Raw genomic sequence first — 23,061 nt, 5'->3', positions numbered from 1 at the left:
GTCAGAATTAGTGGCTGCAAAATGTAAAGCCAGTATTTTAGGATGTGAAAAACAAAAGAACTCAACTGAGCTCAGATTGTCAACTGTTAATTTATTCCATCCGTTATGAAGGAGGCGGTTCAGTCAACGACAGAACAAGTCACTGCAGTTAAACCTTAAACAACGAAACAATGCTGGAAACATGACCAAAGTATAACATTTATTTTTGGGATCCATGTTCCATATTGTGAACTTCTGTTGTGTGTAGAGGAGATGTGAGAAAAAAGTCTGTGGGTGACGGCTTGCTGTCATTTTTGAACGCATTGTTTTTCTGAAGGTTTTGGCGTCTTCACAGAACAGCCAGAAGTCAAACTGCTCGATGAAGCTTCCAACGACTATGAAGTCAGCAAAGTGTTGTTGTTTTTCTCACTCACTGCTCGTGTCAGTGTCAGTGATCATTTCTTGACGGCTCCCGTTGTCCGGCGTTTTCCAAGTTTCACTTTTATAAAAGCTCCATTTTCACTTAAGGAAGACGTTTAGTTTTTTAACAAGATCAAAACAGAAAAACACGGCTTCACAAATGTACCCGGTTTATTGTGGACGTAGTCCTTGAACCAGTACGAGGACGGTGACCTGTTTTCATGAGATCATCTGAGGACGAAGGTGCTTTTTGCTCAAAAACAGAATTTGTATTTTAGTGACTTGAGAAGATTCGCTTGTAAAAGTTCTTGTGGTGGAAAATACTCTGATAGGTGATCTCCTGCTTCGATACTATCTAGTATCCCAAAAAATTTCCCTTTGGGGATTAATAAAGTAACTACCTAACCTAACCTACCAAAACAACTTCTCATTTGGGACGAAATTTCGATACCTAAGCTACAGCCACACCAACATGTTTTGGTTTCAAAACGCATGACTTTTACTACAATTACGCTTCTCTTCAGTGTCAGAAAGCAACGTAGCCTGGCTTGGTTTGGTTTACAGGAAAATCTGCATTAGAACGCCTTATTTAACTCTAATCTTTCACCACACACCTGTGTGAGTTGTTTGCGCTGCAGAAACTAGAGGCTTTACTGTGCGTAGCAGGCTAGCAATCATTTAGCGATAGTTTGCACGTGAGGCGTTCAGGGAACATCGGTAAATTGTAGCGTCTAGCAATAGTTTTGCATGGGAGGCGTTTATGAACTTCAGTAAATTGTAGCAACAAAACCAAGCTGGTTTTGCTCTCCCCCTCTAAACTGCATGAAAACTAAGTATTTGTACCGCAATGTTGTTCTTAGAATGGATTTTCTAAAATGGTCAGACATTTTTGATACCGAGCCGTATCTACATCGGGTGACAGCGAGTCATCTTTGTGAAGCCCAAAGACAGTCGATGATCCGCCAGCGTCCTCATGCAACTTGCTGCAGCTCCTCAGCCTGGACGACGGCCGCCTGGATTAACTCGTCTGTTCTCGCCAGCGTGTCTTGCTCAAACTCCAAATTTCTCAATTTTTTTTCCTGCTGACTCACGGAAACGCAGCGCGGAGCTGGACAGACGCAGTTGTTCCTCTGGTTCCTCGTCGTCTCCACCGAGCACTCAGCGCTGTGAAACCTAACTTTACAGATGCTTCTCATTACGGAGCTTTTTATAATGGCAGAAATGAACTGGAGAACGTTCTTTGAATCATTTTCATTACAAATTAAACAATTATTTTCTCTATTAAGTTATTAATTACAGTTTCTGAAAGATAAACTTCACAGTTAAACTGCAGATCTTGTCTAACAAGCAGTTTAAAACCAAACGGGATTCAGTAAGTTGACTTTTTTTTTTGTTGCTGTTTATTTGTGACAAAATTATTTAGAATCAAAATCATCTTTATTGGCCAGGTTTGTTTACACATACAAGGAATATTAATAAATAGACATGAATAGAAATATATACAGCTACAAAACATATATACACCTAAACAAAGATGCAGTTGCACCAAACAAATAAATTAAAAGAATTGGAAGAAATTACAAGCTGAGCAATAAAAACAATGAAACAATAAAAAAAAAAAAAAGAATATCACGCAAACAACACACAAAGATATACATGATGTAAAGTGGCAGTAAATTAATATTAAAAGTGTTTAATAGTAAAAACAAGTATTTTTCCAATCTAGATTTTAAAACGGGAAGTGATTTTGATGATCTGAATTTGAGATCCAGATCCGGCCATATATTTCGTTTTTCTTGGTCATTGTAAGCTTCTGTTGTTACAAAATGAGTCGTTTCACAATTTTTTTATTTTTAACATTTGTCTTTTTCTTGTTTTATTGAATCTCACTGAAAGTTTCTGCTGTTTTGAACAAACTTAAAGACTCAAAGTACGAGAAGGACCTGACATCCTGGTTCTGAGATCGGAAGCAGGCAGGTGTACATAAGGTGCTTTAAAGACAAGTAAAATAACTTTTAAAGTACACTATTGCGTATAGGGCTGGAGCTAACGATTATTTATCATTTGTTAAAATAATGGCATCCACAGTTTCTTAGGCACCATTGTCATGTCTTCGGTTTGCTTGTTTTGTCCAACCAGAAGTCCAAAAGCAAAAGATTTTAAATTTAAAGACCTATATGACAAAAAAAAGCATCAAATCCTAACATTTTTCTTTAAAAAGTTCCTGAAACTCTTTCCTGTTAAGAGTTACATGTGAGGGTGATTTCTACCGACTTTGTTTTAAAAAGGTGCCATCAGCAGGCCAGACGAGAGAGCCAGCCGGCGATGACGGCTCACCGGCTTCAACTCCTGACTTCCTAATGAGGTCCGACTAAGCCGAGGCCTCCGCTAACACCGGCGGGGTTTTACAGCCCGGCCAGAACCACCCGGCACATCCCAGTGTCACATTTCTTTGGAGGTAGGTTGATCTCCGTCTTCGCTCGGAGCGCTGCCCGTTAAACTGTCGGCTCCTCAATGGTGCGTTTGTGCTCCGTGAGTCTGATTTAAAGCTCTGAATTCAGACCTCAGCTGTGAACCATCTGCTGGCAGATCTGGGCTCCTTGTTTCTTTACGAACAACGGCCTGCTCGAAGGATTATTTTTGTAATCGATTGATCTTTCCGTCAATGAATCGTCAAAACTATAACATGTCAGAAAATATATAGAAATCACAGTTTCCTTAGAGGCCAGTCTGACATCCTCAAATTACCTTCCATTTACTGTGTGACACGTCAAGCATAAGTGCAGAGCAGAAAAATGAATATTTATAATCAAATGCAGCGTTCAGGCACCTTAATGAAAAGCTGAAAGTAGCAAGTGATGATATTTTTGCTTCAACTCTTATTTAAACAATTGGTCAGAAAATCTTAATAATGACCCTCAATTTTTATTCAAACCTGAAAGGTCAAATATTTAAATTGCAGTCCAAAACACACAAACATTAAATGAGATATTTGTTACATAAGAAAAAAGCAGAAAACCTTCACAATTGACAAGTTAAAACGAGGCTGAACAGTACGTTGAGTATTTAATAAAATAAAAGTAATTTCCTCATGAACTGACTAATCGATTAAGAAAAATATCCGTTGTAATCAAGCAGAGCGCAGCATGACATTTTTACATGATTTCTGTTCAGTTAGCCACCAAATAACTTGAATATATTCAGCTTATTGTCCCGATTTGATGCCATGTGTTTGATAATTACAATTGATTGCACTCTGTTTACTTTTTTGTAACACTAGACTAAAAGGGTCTTGAAGAGAAAATGTATATGATGAGTCATATTTTCAAAAACAATCCACATTACATGTCTGTCAGTCTTTCTGTTTTATTTTACCAGGATTACGCCTATAAAGCCATGCTGCCGAAAAATGTGTCGCTACAAATATCACTTAAGAGGGTTGTTGTTGCTGTCGGACAACAGTTAGCTGTTAGCAGATAGTTTAAACCATTAGCGATCAGTGGCGCCTTTAAATGTGAGGATTTATGCACTTTGAGTTGGAAATTTAAACAAACTAACAGCTCCCTGGTTCAATTTGTTCACACGCCGATGCTAACCAGCTCACCAGCTATTTCTCAGGCGGGGGGCGGGGGGGATTTCTCATGTAATCAGGCCTTGAGGAGTTTGCTTATGTGTGAACGGAGGAGTCAGCTGGTGCGATGACGGCGTGACACGTCCTGCTTTACATGCCGTTTGCATGAGTTTTAGGTCGCTCGCATGTCAGATCCTGGAGACCTTCTTTATCGCCTCTTGACACTCTGAAGCCGGACTCTCTTTATGTCCACATTACCAGATCCTCACTCAGGGGTGGGGTGGGGGTGACAATAGGCCTTTTATTTCGGGAGTTATCCTCGTTCCCTTGTGTTAGCTCCAGGAGAACATGTGACCGGCTCTCATTCAGGTCATGTCGGCCCGCTCAGCCTTTGACCCTCTTAGAAAGGGAAGCTGCTCCTCGATGTCCATTCATGCCGTGCAGACGTCTGACGATCCCGACAGGCCTTCATTCAGCTTTTTCAAGTGACATGCGTAGTTACCTGCTATTGTGCTGCATGGTGAGTTTTCTCTGCACAGGGACCAAAAAGACATGTTTGTATTTGACAGTTAAAGGTCCAGTGCTTTACATTTTTCTGGGTTTTAATTTTGGGTCTTGATATCCATAAGGATATATTTCTGAGGTTTTTTAGTGCCAAAAATCATGAAATATATCCTTATAGAAATATATTCCTATGGATATCAAGACCCATCAGCTCTACCAAGAAACAGGAACAGGCTTTTTTGTGTCTGTGTCGTTAAGATGCATCGATATCAACGACCCTTTCTTCTGATTGGCTGGCTTATTTCCGAGTGACGTACATGCAGGCCAATCACAGGTTTTTCTTCAGTCTTGTAGCTGAACGACCGCTCTGTTTTCTACCACATAACAAGTTGGATATTGGACCGGACTGAGGGCTGACATATGACATGAGTGTGAGTTTGTGACATCACAAACTTAAGGAAGTCCAAACGGCTTGTTGCTGAATACGGGCTTGTGTTTTGCACTTCTTAGTGGAACTGAGTGTTTTGACACTTTTGCAGCGTTTATACAGCACTTAAACCTGCTTTATCATAAAATAAGAAATTACATTAGAATTTATGCAATGTGGGAGCTTTAATGGATTGTCTCTTTTCAACAATGCTGACAGGGGCTACATCTGGCACTTGACGTAGGGGTGTTACCGCTGCTGGACACAGCAATGGTCACAAACTATTCAAATAACAGCTTGCCTTCTTCACATGCAGTAGCAGCATTAAAGTGTAACTATTGGTTTGCATGGAGTGAGGTGAGATCCCATCACAAGGTGGTCACTGGAGACGCATTCAATACCATGTGGCTAATTTCATGACCTCAAATTGGCCAGTATAAACAGGAGGAATGAATTAGTACTGTAGCTTATGATTAGTTTCATCATCAATTAATTGTCTGATTATTTTATTCATCCATCCATTAATTGTTTTGGTTTACAAAAAGTTCAAAAACTGCCATCATAGTTTCCCAAAGTTGAAGTTTTTGTGATCGGTGATTACTGAGCCCATCAACCTACCCAGTGTTTATTGCCTGTTATCTCTCTCTGCGGTTCTTTTCTCTCTCTGCTAACCTCTGAGTCTGGTTCAGGTTGTCTTCTTGTTAAAAGGGTTTTTTCCTTCCAGAGTTGGCTCATGTGGGAATTGTCGAATTTCTTGTTTCCCATCTATATTATTGTAAGTTTTCTGTTATAAAGACTTATAATTGATATTCAAATGTCTCTCAGATTATTTTCTTGATAATATTCAGCCTGTAAAAAGTTCCCCAAAGTCCTCAAATCAACAGTCCAAAGATAATCACCTTAAACTAATAAAAAACAAACTTTAATCAGAGATTATTTTACATTTTCTTCCTTTTAAAATGATCATAATAATAGTGTCTTTAAACGTACTGCAGAATGATCGAAGAAAAAAACTGCCCCTGTGTTCCTTCATGTGGGCATCTGTTTATAGTTTTAAGAAGCCTCCCTTTTTAGTTGGAGCTTTTCAACCACTAGGTGGCGACGAGGACAGACGGGGCAGCCATGTGTCAGCAATAAGAGGAGAAATCCTCAGTGGACAACGAGCTCTTTTGATCTGGCTGATTTTTGATGTGAATCTCAGCGTGTCTCCTGTGTTTTTTTTCTGTGGTGGTTAATTCTTAATGATGACTCGTGCTTTTTTTTTTTTTTTTTTTATTTTTTTCAAAGACAAACAGCTCATCATGAAGCAGTGTTTTTTTTGTCTCTGGGTTTCCCCTGTTTTTAGTTTTTTTTTTCCAGCTGGGATTCATCAGTGTCAGCATTTATCTTAAAGACAAAAAACAAAACAAACGTGGCTTCTCTGGTTTCCAGACACAGAATCAGATTTTCTGCTTGTGAATTTGAATGTGGGACACTTCTGTACTCGGCGAGATCTGAATGACAATAGTGTGAAACAACTGACATCCATGTGAGCACCCCCGGGGGCACTTGATTTTTGTGTTTAGGAAGTCTGGTTGGGGCAGCGTCGATTCAGGTCAGGTCTCATGTCGACTCAATTGGGGTCAAATAAAAAAAACAACGTATAGATCCGCCTCTTAGAAATAGTTAGCAGAGGCCGCCGCGGGGGAAGTGTTGCCTTCCATTATTGCTTTATCGTATTATCCTCCCACATTCTGCTCATGAAAAACCAGAGTGTTTTCCTCCTCCTGTTGTTGTTGCCGTGGCTGCCGGGTGGTTTTTTTGTCAGCAGACTCGGTTTAGTGTGTCTGGTATGTCTGGGGTGATGTGGCTTCATTAACAAGGACAGCAGATGAGTCACGCAGGGGGAAAACCTGGCGAGATAAAGTGGCGAGACACTGACAAACTCAACGCTGCCGACACGCAGATAGTACAAACATGCTGTATCACTCCCAACAAAAATTACGGCATGACACTTAAACTGCTAACGTTTTAATCAGGTCAGACTTTTTCTGATTGCAGCTTCTAAACTGTGAAAGGTTTGCTGCATTTCTTTGTTGATGTGAGACAAGTTGAATATTTGGGTTTTCGATTGTTGGACAGACAAAACAAGACATTTACGTAAGTCACACTGAGTTCCGGGAAATTATATCTAAAGCTTGTCGATTATCGGCCAAATATTTAAACAAACAATCATTGAAGGCTGTTTTTGTTTTTGTCTAAAACATTCTAATATTCTGTTTTGGAAAGTGACAGTCTGATAGTCTCAAAAACACAGATTCAGACAGGCACAATTTCATAAGTCACAAACTTAAGGAACCAATCCCAGAGGAGTGGGTGGAGCTAGAGGTGGGGACTATGAAGGAAATGGTGTCAAATTACATTGAAGCCACTTTTAAGGCATTGGGGGATTTTTTTTTTTCTGGATAAAAATCTTCTGGGAATGAGATTTTGGAGCAGAGAGGTACTTAAAACAGTTTATTCTCGTTTGTTTTGTCTACAAATTATGTGAAAAAAGTGAAAGCTGTTTGTTATAATAATGTACAGTTAAAAACAATGTGAGTATTCAGTTTACAATCAGAAAAGCAGGAAATCACTGCACTCAAGAAGCTTCAAAGTTTTTAGTTTTTTGCTTGATAAACTAAAATGACAATTTGATGTTTGAAATACTTGTAGATTAATTTTCTGTCAGCAAAACAATGAATTGACTAACAGTTGCAGCTTTACGGTTATTATATTGAGCAAAAACCTGCCGGTGTAGTTTAATCAATAACAAAACTAGCTTCTTTCAAAAGCCAGAAATGTTCTGGCTTCTTCTTCTGCTGCTCGTCATCACGTCAGTATGAGTGCTTAGCTTGTCATTTACTTTGAATTGAGATGACGATTTTTGAGTATATGGTTCAATTCCCGGCTGGACGGTGACTACACTTCATTTCCCGCCTGAATAAAGGCAAAAAAGGCCAATAAAGAAAAGGTTTCAAAGAAAGAGATCCAATGTGGATTTGTCGGCTAATAAACAATCCTAACGTTCATGTTTGGGATCAATCACAGTTCAACATTTTTCAGTGCAGACAAACTTTGTAATGAAGACACTGAAACTTCCGATTCATTGTATGAGTCGAGTTGCTTATCATCTCTCACTTTCATCATCTTCCGGTTTTCATTTTGGACAGAACAAACCGTTTTTGGGGTTCACGTAGCATTTTATAAGCTAAACTATCGATAAAATAGACCAAACAAATCGATAAGGAGAGCAGTGACTGTCTGCAGCCTTCAACTCTTCAACCGATGTGGCTGACAAAGAAAATCCTCTTAACACACAAGCCGGTTTTCTTTCTAGGCCACCGGGCTGCGGGATGGTCGGACTTCCTCTCTGTTAACGTCCTCTTTGTCCGGGGTCTCCTCTTGAAACAGCCTCCCCCTCTCCTCCTCCTCCCCCTCTCCTCCTCCCTCTCCCCCTCTCTCCTCCTCCCCCTCTCCTCCTCTCCTCCTCCTCCCCTTCTCCCTCTACCCCTCTCCTCCTCCTCCCCCTCTCCTCCTCTCCTCCTCCTCCCTCTCTCCTCCTCTCCTCCTCCTCCCCTTCTCCCTCTCCCCCTCTCCTCCTCCTCCCCCTCTCTCCTCCTCTCCTCCTCTCCTCCACGGCCCGAGCCGGCAGCTGCGGGGTTAATATTCAGCAGCAGCAGAGAGGCAGGAGTTGTTGGAGGAGGAGGAGGAGGAGGAGGAGGAGGAGGAGGAGGAGGGAGGCGGGGCTGGTCCACAGCTGTTGTAGTAGGTCTGCTGGGTGGAGGAAGCCTGCTGGAACAATGGGAGACATGGCAGCTCCTGCAGACAGCACAGACGCACACATGCCCGACGACGGGTGCGTTTTCTAGCTCGAAGAAGGAAAGAAAGCGGCTCGTTCGGCCGCAGAGTGACGGCACTTCTACCGGACAAGAGGAGGGGTGGTGGGGGGTCTCGTAAGGTTGTGGTCTCTTGTTCTTTTTTTCTTTCTCCGGTGTTTTTTTCCTTCAGCCAGGACGAGATCTGCCAATGACTGGATGACTGGCAGCAAGGTGAGCTCACCCAAAATATAATCTCTACTCAAAGGAAGGAGGACAGGGTTGTTGTTTCATGTGTGAATCCTGCTGCAGTTTTTGTCCAGCTGACATTTTCATTGAAATTTTTTTTTTTTTTTGTGACCATTGATTGAGTAGCATGACAGCGACGTGTGTTTTGTTTCCGGTATTGATTTTCACATGGATGGCTCTCAGCTGTAGCATTTAACATCCCCTTTAGCTTCCATTAGATGATGATGACAGCAGCATGCCGGCTCGCTGTGACCCTCCTCCTGATCGGTACCGACAGGAAGCACCTATAGGACGCCCTCCTCCTGATCGGTACCGACAGGAAGCACCTACAGGACGCCCTCCTCCTGATCGGTACCGACAGGAAGCACCTATAGGACGCCCTCCTCCTGATCGGTACCGACAGGAAGCACCTATAGGACGCCCTCCTCCTGATCGGTACCGACAGGAAGCACCTATAGGACGCCCTCCTCCTGATCGGTACCGACAGGAAGCACCAGAGGACGCCCTCCTCCTGATCGGTACAGACAGGAAGCACCTATAGGACGCCTTCCTCCTGATCGGTACCGACAGGAAGCACCTATAGGACGCCCTCCTCCTGATGGGTACCGACAGGAAGCACCAGAGGACGCCCTCCTCCTGATCGGTACAGACAGGAAGCACCTATAGGACGCCCTCCTCCTGATCAGTACCGACAGGAAGCACCAGAGGACGCCCTCCTCCTGATCGGTACAGACAGGAAGCACCAGAGGACGCCCTCCTCCTGATCGGTACCGACAGGAAGCACCTACAGGACGCCCTCCTCCTGATCGGTACAGACAGGAAGCACCTATAGGACGCCCTCCTCCTGATCGGTACTGACAGGAAGCACCTATAGGACGCCCTCCTCCTGATCGGTACAGACAGGAAGCACCTATAGGACGCCCTCCTCCTGATCGGTACAGACAGGAAGCACCTATAGGACGCCCTCCTCCTGATGGGTACTGACAGGAAGCACCAGAGGACGCCCTCCTCCTGATCAGTACCGACAGGAAGCACCTATAGGACGCCCTCCTCCTGATGGGTACTGACAGGAAGCACCAGAGGACGCCCTCCTCCTGATCAGTACAGACAGGAAGCACCTATAGGACGCCCTCCTCCTGATCGGTACAGACAGGAAGCACCTATAGGACGCCCTCCTCCTGATCGGTACAGACAGGAAGCACCTATAGGACGCCCTCCTCCTGATGGGTACCGACAGGAAGCACCTATAGGACGCCCTCCTCCTGATCGGTACAGACAGGAAGCACCTATAGGACGCCCTCCTCCTGATGGGTACCGACAGGAAGCACCTATAGGACGCCCTCCTCCTGATGGGTACCGACAGGAAGCACCTATAGGACGCCCTCCTCCTGATGGGTACCGACAGGAAGCACCTATAGGACGCCCTCCTCCTGATGGGTACCGACAGGAAGCACCTATAGGACGCCCTCCTCCTGATGGGTACCGACAGGAAGCACCTATAGGACGCCCTCCTCCTGATCGGTACCGACAGGAAGCACCTATAGGACGCCCTCCTCCTGATCGGTACCGACAGGAAGCACCTATAGGACGCCCTCCTCCTGATCGGTACCGACAGGAAGCACCTATAGGACGCCCTCCTCCTGATGGGTACCGACAGGAAGCACCTATAGGACGCCCTCCTCCTGATGGGTACCGACAGGAAGCACCTACAGGACGCCCTCCTCCTGATGGGTACCGACAGGAAGCACCTATAGGACTGTGTTGGTCTAACAAAGTGTCATAAATCCATATGCCATAAAGGGAGGGCGTCGTATAGGCGTTTCCTCCCCGGGACGTCTGGGCCGGCATTTAACATAGTTTTTTCTTTTGATTGCTCTCAGACTTTGTGTGTGTGTGTGTGTGTGGGGGGGGGGGGGGGTGAGAGGTGGGGGGAGAAGAAGGAAGAAGCTCATCCGTCCCCTCCCCCACCTCTCACCCACCAAAATATTGCTTGTGAACGATTGGTCTCGCTTCGTACAGCCAAAAACATCAGACAGGAAGCAGGCAGCTGAGGGATCTCCCCCCCTCCCACACACACACACACACACACACACACACACACACACACACACACACACACACACACACACACACACACACACACACACACACACACACACACACCAAGACTCTTCCTTCCCTCTTTGATATTTATCTGCATCTGTATTAAAGATACAGACAGACATCGCCATGGTGATGGTGTGTCTGCAGAAAATAAAAAAATAAATATAAATTAACTTTGGCCTACATTTATTTTTTTGGGGGGGATGTTCAGTCTTGTTTTAGTTCCACCATGTGAGGATTTAGTTTTTTTGTCACATTGTTTACATCTCCCGCCTCCACACTTTGCCGACACAGCAAGAAGTTCAGCGTGCTCGTCTCCAGATTGGCAGATGGAAAAGGTTCCGTTTGACAGATCCTCCAAGCTGCCAAATCCCCGAAACGCTCACTGACATGATTTAAGAAGCTTTTGTGCATTTCTTCTTCCTGCTTTGCTTCAGTCGCCTTTGATTTTTTTTTTGGGGGCTTCATTTCATGAATCTCATCCTCTCATTCTCATCTACAGCATCTGGTTCTGTTGGAGGTTTCTTCTGTTAAAAGAGAGTTTTTCCTTCTGCTGGAGGTTTCTTCATGTTAAAAGAGAGTTTTTATTTTCTTCTGTTGGAGGTTTCTTCTGTTAAAAGAGAGTTTTTATTTTCTTCTGTTGGAGGTTTCTTCTGTTAAAAGAGAGTTTTTTTCTTCTGTTGGAGGTTTCTTCTGTTAAAAGAGAGTTTTTATTTTCTTCTGTTGGAGGTTTCTTCTGTTAAAAGAGAGTTTTTATTTCCTTCTGTTGGAGGTTTCTTCTGTTAAGAGTTTTTATTTCCTTCTGTTGGAGGTTTCCTCCGTTAAAAGAGAGTTTTTCCTTCTGTTGGCGGTTTCTTCTGTTAAGAGAGTTTTTCCTTCTGTTGGAGGTTTCTTCTGTTAAAAGAGTTTTTATTTCCTTCTGTTGGAGGTTTCTTCCTGTTAAAAGAGAGTTTTATTTCCTTCTGTTGGAGGTTTCTTCCTGTTAAAAGAGAGTTTTATTTCCTTCTGTTGGAGGTTTCTTCTGTTAAAAGAGTTTTTATTTCCTTCTGTTGGAGGTTTCTTCTGTTAAAAGAGAGTTTTTATTTCCTTCTATTGGAGCTTTCTTCTGTTACAAGAGAGTGTTGTGATTTGGTGCTATATAAATAAAATTGAATTGAATTGAATCTCACCAAAACCTGAGTTTGATTCACTATTTCTTCACAAATCAAAGTGACCGCGGTGATTAAACACATCGAGTTTCTCTTTCTGCTTTTTGTTTTCTGGCTCGGGGGATATGCTGCCTTTGTGATTCCCAGCTTCCCGACACGGATCACAGATCAGGCTGTATTTTTTCCCAGGACCAGGTGTACCGAGGAGGACACCGCCAAACCCGATGATCTGCTTTTGCTCTGTTAAGATTGAGAGGGCAGATGCTCAACACCTCTAATCCCATTTCAGTTGGACAAGATGTGAAAGGATCAGGCTTGTGTTACTATGCAAACTGCTTGTGGAAGTGAAGAGTTAATACCTGAACATGTCTGTGTTGATCAGTGTTGAACTCTGAAACTTTAAAAACAAATGACTGCGTGGCTCTCAGTCAGGGTGTCCTGCGTTATTAGAAAGGGGAGTGCTGAATTATTCATGCATGTTTCTTTCATTACACTTCACGATGACTCAGAGATGAAAGGAATCACGAGAGGAAGAAGAGAGACGGAGGAACTTGTGGTCTTTGCTCTGTCGGTGTCTCCCCGAGGGCATCGCAGCATCCTCCTCCTCCTCTGCTCTCGCTTTCCTGTTCGCTCGACCAGCAGCCTTCGCCCACCTCAGCGCAGGTGTCATTGGCCTCGGACCGCCCCAAACTGTTTTCAAGATCTCATTCCACTCGCTGCAATCTTGTGGTTTCTGTCTTATGATTGAAGAACATGAAGATGTTTCTCAGTGCTGATGAGAGTTGTTCATTAAAACGTGTTTTCTCTCTTTCAGCTCTGAGGTTTTGTTGTTGGGAGACAGAGGTGCCTGACGGGAGACCGACTTGTCTTCAAGGATCATTACGAGAGCTCAACCCACAGGTGAGCGAGTGTTTGCATGTGTTTCCATCATGTTGTCATCTGGAAAAAAAAAACACACTGCAAAGTGTGTTGATTTTGAAAGGACTAGTTCTCTAAAAACTAATAATTATTTTTAATATTTACCACGAAAAGCCAAGATAGTTGAGAAAGTTGACAATCAACACAAAGTGACATCTTCATGTTCCTTGTTTTGTCCAAATATCAGATTAAAACTCCAAAATATTCAGTTCAAATCAGAGAAAAACAGCAAATTCTCACATCTGACAAGCTGGAACCATCAAATATTTGACTTTTTGTCCTCTAAAAAAGACTATGAAGAGTCTTTTACTGACAAAATGATCAAGACAGTTGAAGAAACGGATTGTTTGAGCTCTACATTTCTTTCTTTGTCCAAATAAACATCCACAACTGCAAAGATATTCAGAAAACCAGCAGATTTGAAACTGGAACAATACCTTTTGCACTGAATCAATCAATCAATCACCAAAATAATTTCGTTTTTCATTGTATTTATTTAGTTATCAATTGAAAATGTATTAGTTTGTAGATCATTGAATCTATGAAATGTCATAAAATATGAGCTGGTGATGATTCCAGTTTTCATTTTTTTTTAACAGTCCAAAGCCTAAAGATATTAAATTTACTGTTTTATATAAAAATTTAAAACCGTAAATCTTCAGATTTGAGAAGGTGGATATTAAGAAGCTTCTGCAGTTTTGACAGAAGGAATTCTACATTCATTTTCTGTCCATTAACTGATGTTGTTCTGGTTAGCTGTGAACAACTCACCACGACCAAAGAGACATCTTTAGGTTGCTTGTTTTAACAAGACAAAATGTTCAATTTACAATCACATAAATGAGAGAAAAACAGTAAATTCTCACATCTGAGAAGCTTGAACCATCAAATATTTGACTTTAAAGATTATTTTACTGACAAAACAGAGCTTGTGATGATTTCAGTTTGCTTGTTTAACAGTCCAAAACCTAAAGATATTTGATTTATATCACAAATACAAACAGTAAGTCTTAACATTTGGGAAGGTGGATGGAAAGAAGCTTCTGCAGTTTTGATAGAAGGAGTTCTAGAATCATTTTCTGTCCATCGACTGATTGTTGTTCTGGTTCGTTGTGAAAATATCCTGAAATTTATCTTTAACTTGGTTTTGGTTCCTCGTTTCATTTCCTCCGTCTCTCTACTTTTTTCATTATCCGACACTCGCTGTGTGTGTCGTTGGTGAACAACCGATGAAAAGTTACACCAACCGCTGTTGCAGTGGCTTCTGGGTAATTTGTTTAAAGCACACCGTGGCTTTTTTATTTACAGCCAAAGACACTTTTTTTTTTTTTTTTTTTCCTCGGGTGTCTAGTTTCACTTTATTTGTTTGTCCCGCCAACTTCCCTGCAGCTCACATTTTTCAATGCACAGGTATCCGTTTGAGTAATTTTTCAGGAGGAACAAAAGCACCACATGTTCGTTTGGCTCCAAGGCGACACATGATCCGCCCTGTTTAGTTCACTGATTGGAGCTTTAAGCTGCGAGCGCGGCGCCTCGCTACACTTTGTTTACACTTTACTTACACTTTGTTTTTACACAATATACACTTTGTTTACACGTTACTTAAAATTTGTACACTTCATTTACACTTCGTTTACACTTTCTGAACTTTGGTTACACTTAGTTTACACTGTACTTAAAATTTGTACACTTAATTTACACTTTGTATACACTTTACTTACATTTTGTTTACACTTAATATACACTTTATTTACACTTTACTTACATTTACTTTACACATATATACTTTGTTTACACTTTACTTACACTTTGTTTACACTTTATTTACATTTTCCTTACCATTTGTGTACACTCAGTTTACACTTAATATACACTTTGTTTATACCTTACTTACACTTTTTACACTTCATTTACACTTCGTTTACACTTTGTTTACACTTTGTTTACATTGTGTGTACACAGAGAGAGAGAGAGTGATGGGGAGGGAGGGATGGAGAGAGAGAGAGAGAGAGAGGGAGGGATGGAGAGAGAGGGATGGAGAGAGAGGGAGGTAGAGAGAGAGGGATGAGAGAGAGAGGGGGAGTGAGAGAGAGAGAGAGAGGGATGAAGAGAGAGAGAGAGAGAGAGGGGGGAGTGAGAGAGAGAGGGGGGAGGGAGAGGGATGAAGAGAGAGAGAGAGAGAGAGAGAGAGAGGGGGAGGGAGAGGGATGAAGAGAGAGAGAGGGATGGAGAGAGAGGGGGAGAGAGAGAGAGGGGGGGGATGGAGAGATTTGTTTACACTGTACTTACACTTTGTTTTCACTTTGTCTGAACTTTGTTTACACTTGATCAGAGAGAGGGAGAGAGCGTGAGCTGCAGCTTTGTGCTATTATTATTATTGTTGTTGTTGTTATTATTATTGTTGTTGTTAGTGAAGAAAGGAGTTTGTATTTAGAAGCTCTCAGCGTTGTCGCTGCTGAAGATCAAACAGATGTTAATGTGTGCTTCCATTGATCAGCTGCTTCCATTGATCAGCTGCTTCCATCAGCCTCCACTTGGGACAGCGGGTTCTGTCGGGTCGGTTCCACCGAGTTCGATAATCTTCCTGTAAATGCTTTTGCAAATGTCTCCGGTTCCTCGACGGCCCGGCGGGTCGATTTGTGATGGAAACTTCTGGACGTTTCCCATCAGCGGGTTTAAACTCTTTGTGAGTCTGTTGTGTTCTTGTTGTTTGGTCCCGGTCCAGTGTGTTCTGGTTCAGACGGTCACATCACAGATTTTGTACATTTAAAAGTGATTTGGAGGAGCTTTGAAAGGTTTTCTCCGGACCAGTCTGGTCTCGGCGGCTCAGATCAGATTTCTTGAATCAGTCGTGACTTCATTTTAAGAGCGAGCAGCGATATCGGAGAGGAGGATGCCGAAATAAATCGTCTGCTGGCATTATTCTTCCACGTTGTAAAGCCGTATCACCAATGTAGCTCCACGTATGCCGTTACCATAGCAACCCATGTCTGGCCAATCACAGCCAGCAGGGAGAGGGAGCCAATCACAGTGTAAAGTGCTTTTAACACTGTTACATGATGGTAAACTAAACATTTTTGGATTTTGCACAAATGTTCAGACAAAACAAGACATCTGAAGATGTTATTTCAGACGTTTCACTTTTTGATTGTTTAAAAAAAAAGTACCAGCAGGTTTTTCAATTATATTTATAATCATTATTTACAGCCAGTCAGTTACAGCTTCAATGAGCTGTAGACTGTGAGAAAATGAATCAAAATGAATCAACAGTTTAATATTATCAGTTCAGTCATGTATAAAACGGGCTCCTCTCACTAGCATCCTTTTGTTATTGTGATTTTAACTCTTCACACTGTTTGTGGGCTGTTTTTTTTATTGTGAAGCACTGTGATTTCATATGTGAAAGGTGTTATACAAATAAACTTTACTTACTTACTATATAAAACAAATATTTCAAACATGTTTCCACATTAAAATTAGGAGGATTTCTTGCTTTCTGTCTTGTATATCTCTGTAAACTAGTTTCTAACTGACAGTCAGAGAAACAGCACATTTAAAGACGTCACCATGGTATGTATATATGATGCACATTTGTCAATATTTTCGGACATTTTTTGGGCTAAAAATGAATCAATCCACCGTTAAAATAATCAACAGATTGCTCGACAATACAAATAATCATCAGTTGTTCTTAACCTGACGTAAATGTTCTTGTGGCGCTCGTCGATCTTTCAGATTTCTGTCTCCCAACTTCTGCAGTTTCATTTTTTTTTTTTTTTTATATGAATTTACCAGCTTGGACTCTTACTGACCTCTCAAAGCAACGAGTCCTACAAACATGTACGACCACTTTTCCACCTCCTGTGTTGCAGATGAGAACAATGTCTGATGAGACAGAACAGAGGATGTGTGACGAGGACTTCGGCTCAGACGAAGAGGGCGAGGAAGGAGACGTGGAGTCGTACCTGGAGGACAACAGCAGCGAGCTGATGGACCGGCTGAGAGAGCTGGAGGTCCGTGAACAAAGAAACAAAACCACGTGAAATAAAGAGCTGATCAGCAAGTCGGCAAATTAGTGAGACACTTTTAGAGCTCTCATCTTATTATATCCAACTCTTTGTCAGAAACAGGAAACATTACATCTAAAATGTTGCGTTCAATGGGGGGATTTTCTAATTACATTTAAAGGCAAACAAAGATGACAAATAACGATAAATAAAACAAACTAAAAGTGGATAATTCAACGTGGATAAAAAAAATTACAGGCGGTGCTAGCATGCTGTTTCTTAACTGGAACCAGTGACATCCTGAAGTCAGCTCTGGTTGTTATCTTGGTATTAAGCTTATTTCGTAACCACTGTGTTTCTATGAGCATAAAAAAAAGTAACATTACTAACCAAATATTAATGTGTATTTAATGTTAACATGTTTATTTTTTCACCCTTCAGGCAGAGAATTCTGCTCTGATGTTGGCCAACGAGAGTCAGAGAGAAGCTTACGAGAGATGTTTGGATGAGGTGAGTTCACCTTAATGTCTTCTTAATGGAACTCTTTGTAGAAACTCATGTAAATCTTCTGTGATGTCATCAGGTGGCCAACCACGTGGTTCAAGCTCTGCTCAATCAGAAGGTAACATTTGTGTGTCTGCACTTCTTTACCTGAACGTTATGAACGGAGGTGTGTCTGGATGTAACGCCTCCCTGCTGTGTGAACAGGATCTGAGAGAGGAGTGCATCAAGCTGAAGATGTTGGTGTTTGACCTGGAGAGACAGAACCGAGCGCTGTGTGAGCTCTTTCAGCAGAAACTGCCCAACCACCCCACCGCTCACTACCAGGTAACTCCGCCCACCTACCTGAGTGGAGGAAGTATTAATACAACAGTTTAAAAATGCTCCATTACAATTACAAACTCCTGCATGGAATAGATATTTCAACGTGAATTTTGCTGATTTGAGAAAAATCTTTTGTAGTTATAAAACTGAGTTTATCAGGCCTGTGTAGCTGCTCCTCACCTCATAACTCACCTCAATCTGTGACCAAATTGTCAGCAGTTGCATTGTGGGTAAAGTAGGCACCTGGATTTAAAGAGAAATAAAAGAAAAAAGATGATGTCTGTGGTTCTGCTGGGACTTTTAGATTAGGGAAGTGTCTTTTTTAAGGTAAAGGAAATACAATATTCAGACTCCTGTTTTTGTGGACTGATGATGACGATTGTTTCGTTGTAATATTTTTTGGCCACCTTTTTTTTCTAAAGTTTGAACAAAAAAAACCATCAGGTTGGTTTACGTCCTTTTTTTAATTTTTTTTTATTAGTAATAGTGTCTTGTCAGCCTGTTTGGACTGGGCGTATTATTTGTACATGACACAACAATGGAATTATTCATTAATCATTATATATTGATGCACAGTGTTTGATTTGTTGCTGATATATGCACATATTTTATTCCACCTAATTGCAGAGAACATGAAGTCTCCCCTGTAGTGGAATTAACACATTATTATGCCTCTGCTGTTGTTGTCATGGTGACCCCATAAAAACACTACCTCAGCGTAGGTTACTCAAAAACAGGCCATATTTATTTTAATCAGGAGAGAATCAGTTGGAGTGAACAAATACATGATTTCTTTTGTGCAAGAACAAGAGAAATGTGTGCGATGTGACCCTGTTGTGATGTCATCATATTTAAAGGAGGCGAGGCAGTGGGTTGGACAGGAAGTGGCAGGAAAAACTTCAGAAAGAGCTGAATTGAATTGAAAAGACCGGAAAGGAATTGAGGATAAATAAGAAACAAGCTTCATTTTTGGATACAATTTTCTTTCAAACTAAACTATAAGATTCATCCTATTTAAACAGGCCTGCATGATGTTCTCGCTGAGACAAACTTTGCAAATATATTGTGGCACATTCTTTCACACTCAATGCAGTAGACGTGATGTCATCGCAGCAGCAGGGACGTGGCGTCGAGCCTTGAGGCCGAATTAAACCATCATTTTATCAGCCTGTCGTGTCAGCAGAAATGTTCATTTTGAGCCAATGCTGATGCTTCATTTTAAAGCTGCTCTTTCCTCTCTGCTCTCTTTAGTTTAATTAGCAAATTTGTACTTTAAAGTAAAAGTTCTCTTAATGCAGAACGACCCCCTTTCAGAGTGATAAATATTTAAAACTATTTGGTGTTTATTTTGCAGCTGTATGAGCTCATTTGAACTACTTTACCAACCGGATAATTTAATCTGTCACAAGTCATCATATTTTAGAAGACCATCACATGTTTCTTATGTAACCTCAGTAACTACAGCTGCCACCGTTCGCTGTAAGAGCTGTGTTCGTGCAGAGCTCCGATTCAGACGAAGCCTCTGATTTTAAACGCCGTTGATCCGAACCAGATCTCAGTCTTTTCACCTCTGAGCTGCATTGTTCCAGCATCTGCCGGAACAATGCAGCTCCTGCTGCTCGTGTATACAATAGCCCGCAGTGTATACAGTGTCATCATAATTGCCTCATGAATCTCCCGTTACAGGTCCAGGCGGGACCCCTCCCAGACTACAATGCACAGCTGCACAATGACTCGGCCAAACAGGTGGAGCCTGCACAGACGGAAGCACAAGCCAAGGTGGTTATTACAGAGCTTTACCAGACATAAAGAGGGCAGCAGCGCCGTTATATCAGTCCCCGCCCGTGTGACGTTAAAACTGCTCTGACATTTACTCTATTGTGGTTTTTTTTTAAAACACCTCGCTGCTAATCTCCCGCACACTCGTTTCCTGAACGCATTCCCTCGAAGGTCCCGATGATTTAAATTGTTTTGTTGGCACTTCACGGTGAAGCTGACGCTAAACTCTTTCTGTCCAAAAGGGAAACGGCTACCGCACACAACACGCCTCCCCGGGCCCCCGTGGCCCCGCCACCTCCATGGAGGCGCTGTCCCCCTTCTTCAAGAAGAAAGCACACATCCTGGAGGTCCTGCGCAAGATGGAGGAGACAGACCCCCTGAAGTTCCACCCGTCCACGACGAGCCTGTCCTTCTGCGACTACAGCCAGGTGCTCATGTCCACGGAGGCCGTCCTGGCCACCGCGGACCCCCTCCCTCTACAGTGCAAATCCCACCACACGCACTGCCGCTGTTCGTGCTCGGACGCCGACGCACACCAGCACGTCAACGGCGACGGGGCGGCGAAGTGCGAAGGAGGGAACACCTGCTGTTTGCACTGCAAGAGGAGCCCGGACGGTCCTCCGAAGCCGTGCAACCACGTCTGTAGTCCCTCCAAAGCCCCGTCCGCCTCCCAGAGCCACGTCGGTTCTGGAGCTGCTACGAGCGAATGTCACAGCAAAACCAGAGCGGGAGAGTCCGTACCCTCGTCCAAACAATGCACCAAGAATGAAGCCCACCAGCAGCCAGCCGCCGCCGCCCACGCGTCAATCACAGAACCGGTCGATCAGAGCATGGAGGCGATGGAGCCAGAAATCTCTGAGAGCTGTCCAAACGCTAGTGCCTCCGAGGAGCTCGCTGGTTTCTGTGCCACCTCCCACCCGCCCGGTTCTGTGAAGGAGGGCGCTCAGATCTCCCACTGTGATACGGATACAAGCGACGGCGCTCACAACGGCTTGGCGCCCTCTTCCGTTAACGACCCGTCGGCTGTCCCCGAGAAAGACGCCACAGATCGGGGGGCTGCGTCCGTGAGAGCCGGCGCCACCGTCAGCCCCAGCCCATCCTGCCTCAGCGACGTCAAAGCCGCCGCCATCAACTCCCCGTCCAAGCTGCTCAAGTTCCTGAAGATCCCCTCGATAGGGGAGAAGTCTCCGCCGTCCACCTCGGCGGTCCGTCTGAGTCCCCAGCTCACCCGCAGCTCTCGGATCCCCTGTCGCACCAACAACTACGAAGTCTACCACTCTCCCGTTCCCACACGCAGAGCCACCACCACGGAGAGGTGCCGGCAGCCCCCTCCCCCTCCCGCCAGGTCCGAGTCCTACCCGGCCACACACTCGGCGCCGACCTCCCCTCCGCAGCCTGAAGATGCCTGCTCCCCGCCCGCGAAGGAAATCAGCTACAGCTGCCTCTCTGCACCTAAAACCAGTGCTGGATCCAAGATGGGGGCTCCGTCCTCCACGTCGTCCTCCTCTCCTAAAGTTTCTCAGAGGGTCCCTCATTATGAAAATGTCAACGATATGTCCACCAACTCCGGAGCGGAGGAGCAAACGCGGGGTCTCGAGAAAAGAACCACTCTTCCGTCCCAAACGAAGGCGAGCGGCGGTGAAAGGAAGCTCGTTAAATCGCTGCCGGAAAGTGTCCTGAATCCGGTTCCTCAACGAAAGCAGTCGTCGGACTCCACGTCGGAGTCCACGTCGGACGACGAAGAGGACTCGGACAGCCCGGTGTGGGTGAATCATCACAGCCTGCCCAACTCGTCCGCCGCCGGCAAAGCCCAGAGCAGAGCCAACTACTCCCGAACCAGAGAGAAGCAGGAGGGGGACATCGGGGAGGTGCCGAGCTCGGAGGTCGCTCACCCTGCGCCTCCTCCTCCTCCAGCCAGAAGGAGCGACTCCTCTTCCATCCCCAAAAGGCCTTCGGCAGCGGCGGTAAGACCGCAGGCCGACTCCAGTCACCACGCGTTCAAAGACAGACTGGCCGCGCTGGGCAAGCTGAGGAGCTCTGAGGATTTACAAGTCGGCCTCAGGCCCGTCGAAACGGCGAACGAGGGCACCTACGTTGAGGAGAGGAGCCAGACGGCGGAGAGACCGATGGAGGTCCACAAGGAGGAACGAAGACACTCCAAATTCACGGACTCTTTGGACGGTAAACCTAAAAGTAGCAGCGTTGGTTTGAAGTATCCGGGTTCGTCTCAGCTGTATGAACAGGCGGTAAAGTCTTCTGGTCCCGCTGTGGTCAAACAAGAACTGTATGTGACCAAACCGGAGGGCTCCAAGAGCAAAATCGGTCTGCCGTCCCCCAACGCTGACGCTCCGCAGGTACTACGCAACAACATCAAGTGTCCCGGCTCCCTGAATCTGGCCTATAACGTTAAAGCTGCCGTTGGTCCTCACAGTAGCAGCAGCCCCAACAAAATCCCTCCGAAGTCACCGTCCAAACCTTGCCAGGGTCCGTCCGTCCACAGAGGAGGGAAGCCCTCGGAGGCCCCCCGCTACTCCTCCAAATCGGAGGAGAGGACCAAGATCAGCGGGAAAGGGAAAAAGAATCCGATGTACGGCGACAGCCTGCCGCCTCCTCCTCCGAGACCGCCGACGTCCGAGGCGGAGAAGCCGCTGCAGCCGGCGCCCAGCCCGCAGTCCGCCATCGAGCAGAAGGTGATGAAGGGCATCGAGGAGAACGTGCTGAAGCTCCAGGAGCAGGACCGAGGAGGGCCGGGCGGCGAGGTCAAGCAGAAGGCCTCCAACGGCATCGCCAGCTGGTTCGGCCTGAAAAAGAGCAAGCTGCCGGCGCTGAGCCGCAAGACCGACGCCGCCAAAGCAAAGGACGAGAAGAAGGAGTGGAAGATAAACATCCCGTCGGTGGGCAGAGACTCGGTGAAAATGGCCACCAGGTGTAAAGAAGGCGTTGAAGGTCTGAACATCTCGACGCTGATGGAGAAGGCCGAGGGGCTGAGGAGAGCCCTGGAGGAGGAGAGGGCCTACGTGGAGAGGTCGGGTAGAGGTCACTCCTGCGAGGTGGTGATGGACCCGGCTCAGGGCCAGCTGGCCGTCATGTACCGCGGAGCGCGCTCCGACAACTTCATGCAGCAGCTGCTCAACAGGTGAGGATGCTTTCTTATCCTGATTAAAATCACTGCAAACATCCCTTCAAAAAAAGAAACAACATAAATAAGACCATAGTCAGACCAGCTATCTTTATTCTTTTATTTTCAACTTCCGTCCATGCGTCGACCTTCATTGGAAAATACAGGAGCTCCTTG

General features: G+C 44.5%; 1 protein-coding gene across 4 annotated transcripts in view; it reads left to right on the top strand.

Annotated features, from left to right (window-relative positions):
* The window catches only part of nckap5l (NCK-associated protein 5-like), a 35,915-nt gene that overhangs the window by 7,209 nt on the left and 5,645 nt on the right, over positions 1-23,061 (top strand). For 2 of the 4 annotated variants that reach the window (XM_069721913.1, XM_069721917.1), the window contains exons 2-9: positions 2,688-2,857; positions 13,052-13,137; positions 17,028-17,168; positions 17,604-17,672; positions 17,746-17,784; positions 17,871-17,990; positions 19,674-19,766; positions 20,009-22,902. In XM_069721913.1, the coding sequence (XP_069578014.1) occupies positions 17,028-17,168; positions 17,604-17,672; positions 17,746-17,784; positions 17,871-17,990; positions 19,674-19,766; positions 20,009-22,902 (3,356 nt within the window). In that variant the 5' untranslated portion in view covers positions 2,688-2,857; positions 13,052-13,137. Of the gene's footprint in view, positions 1-2,687; positions 2,858-8,952; positions 8,972-13,051; positions 13,138-17,027; positions 17,169-17,603; positions 17,673-17,745; positions 17,785-17,870; positions 17,991-19,673; positions 19,767-20,008; positions 22,903-23,061 lie in introns of those variants that run through there. The other 2 variants (XM_069721916.1, XM_069721915.1) reach the window with 2 other exon arrangements.

Source organism: Brachyistius frenatus, unplaced genomic scaffold (assembly GCF_029030835.1).
Source record: "Brachyistius frenatus isolate BFR_SWC_R1_liver_20210118 unplaced genomic scaffold, ASM2903083v1 Contig_278, whole genome shotgun sequence".
NCBI lineage: Eukaryota > Metazoa > Chordata > Actinopteri > Embiotocidae > Brachyistius > Brachyistius frenatus.
The sequence above is the reverse complement of the archived record's forward strand: the minus strand, read 5'-3'. Positions and strand labels throughout refer to the sequence as shown.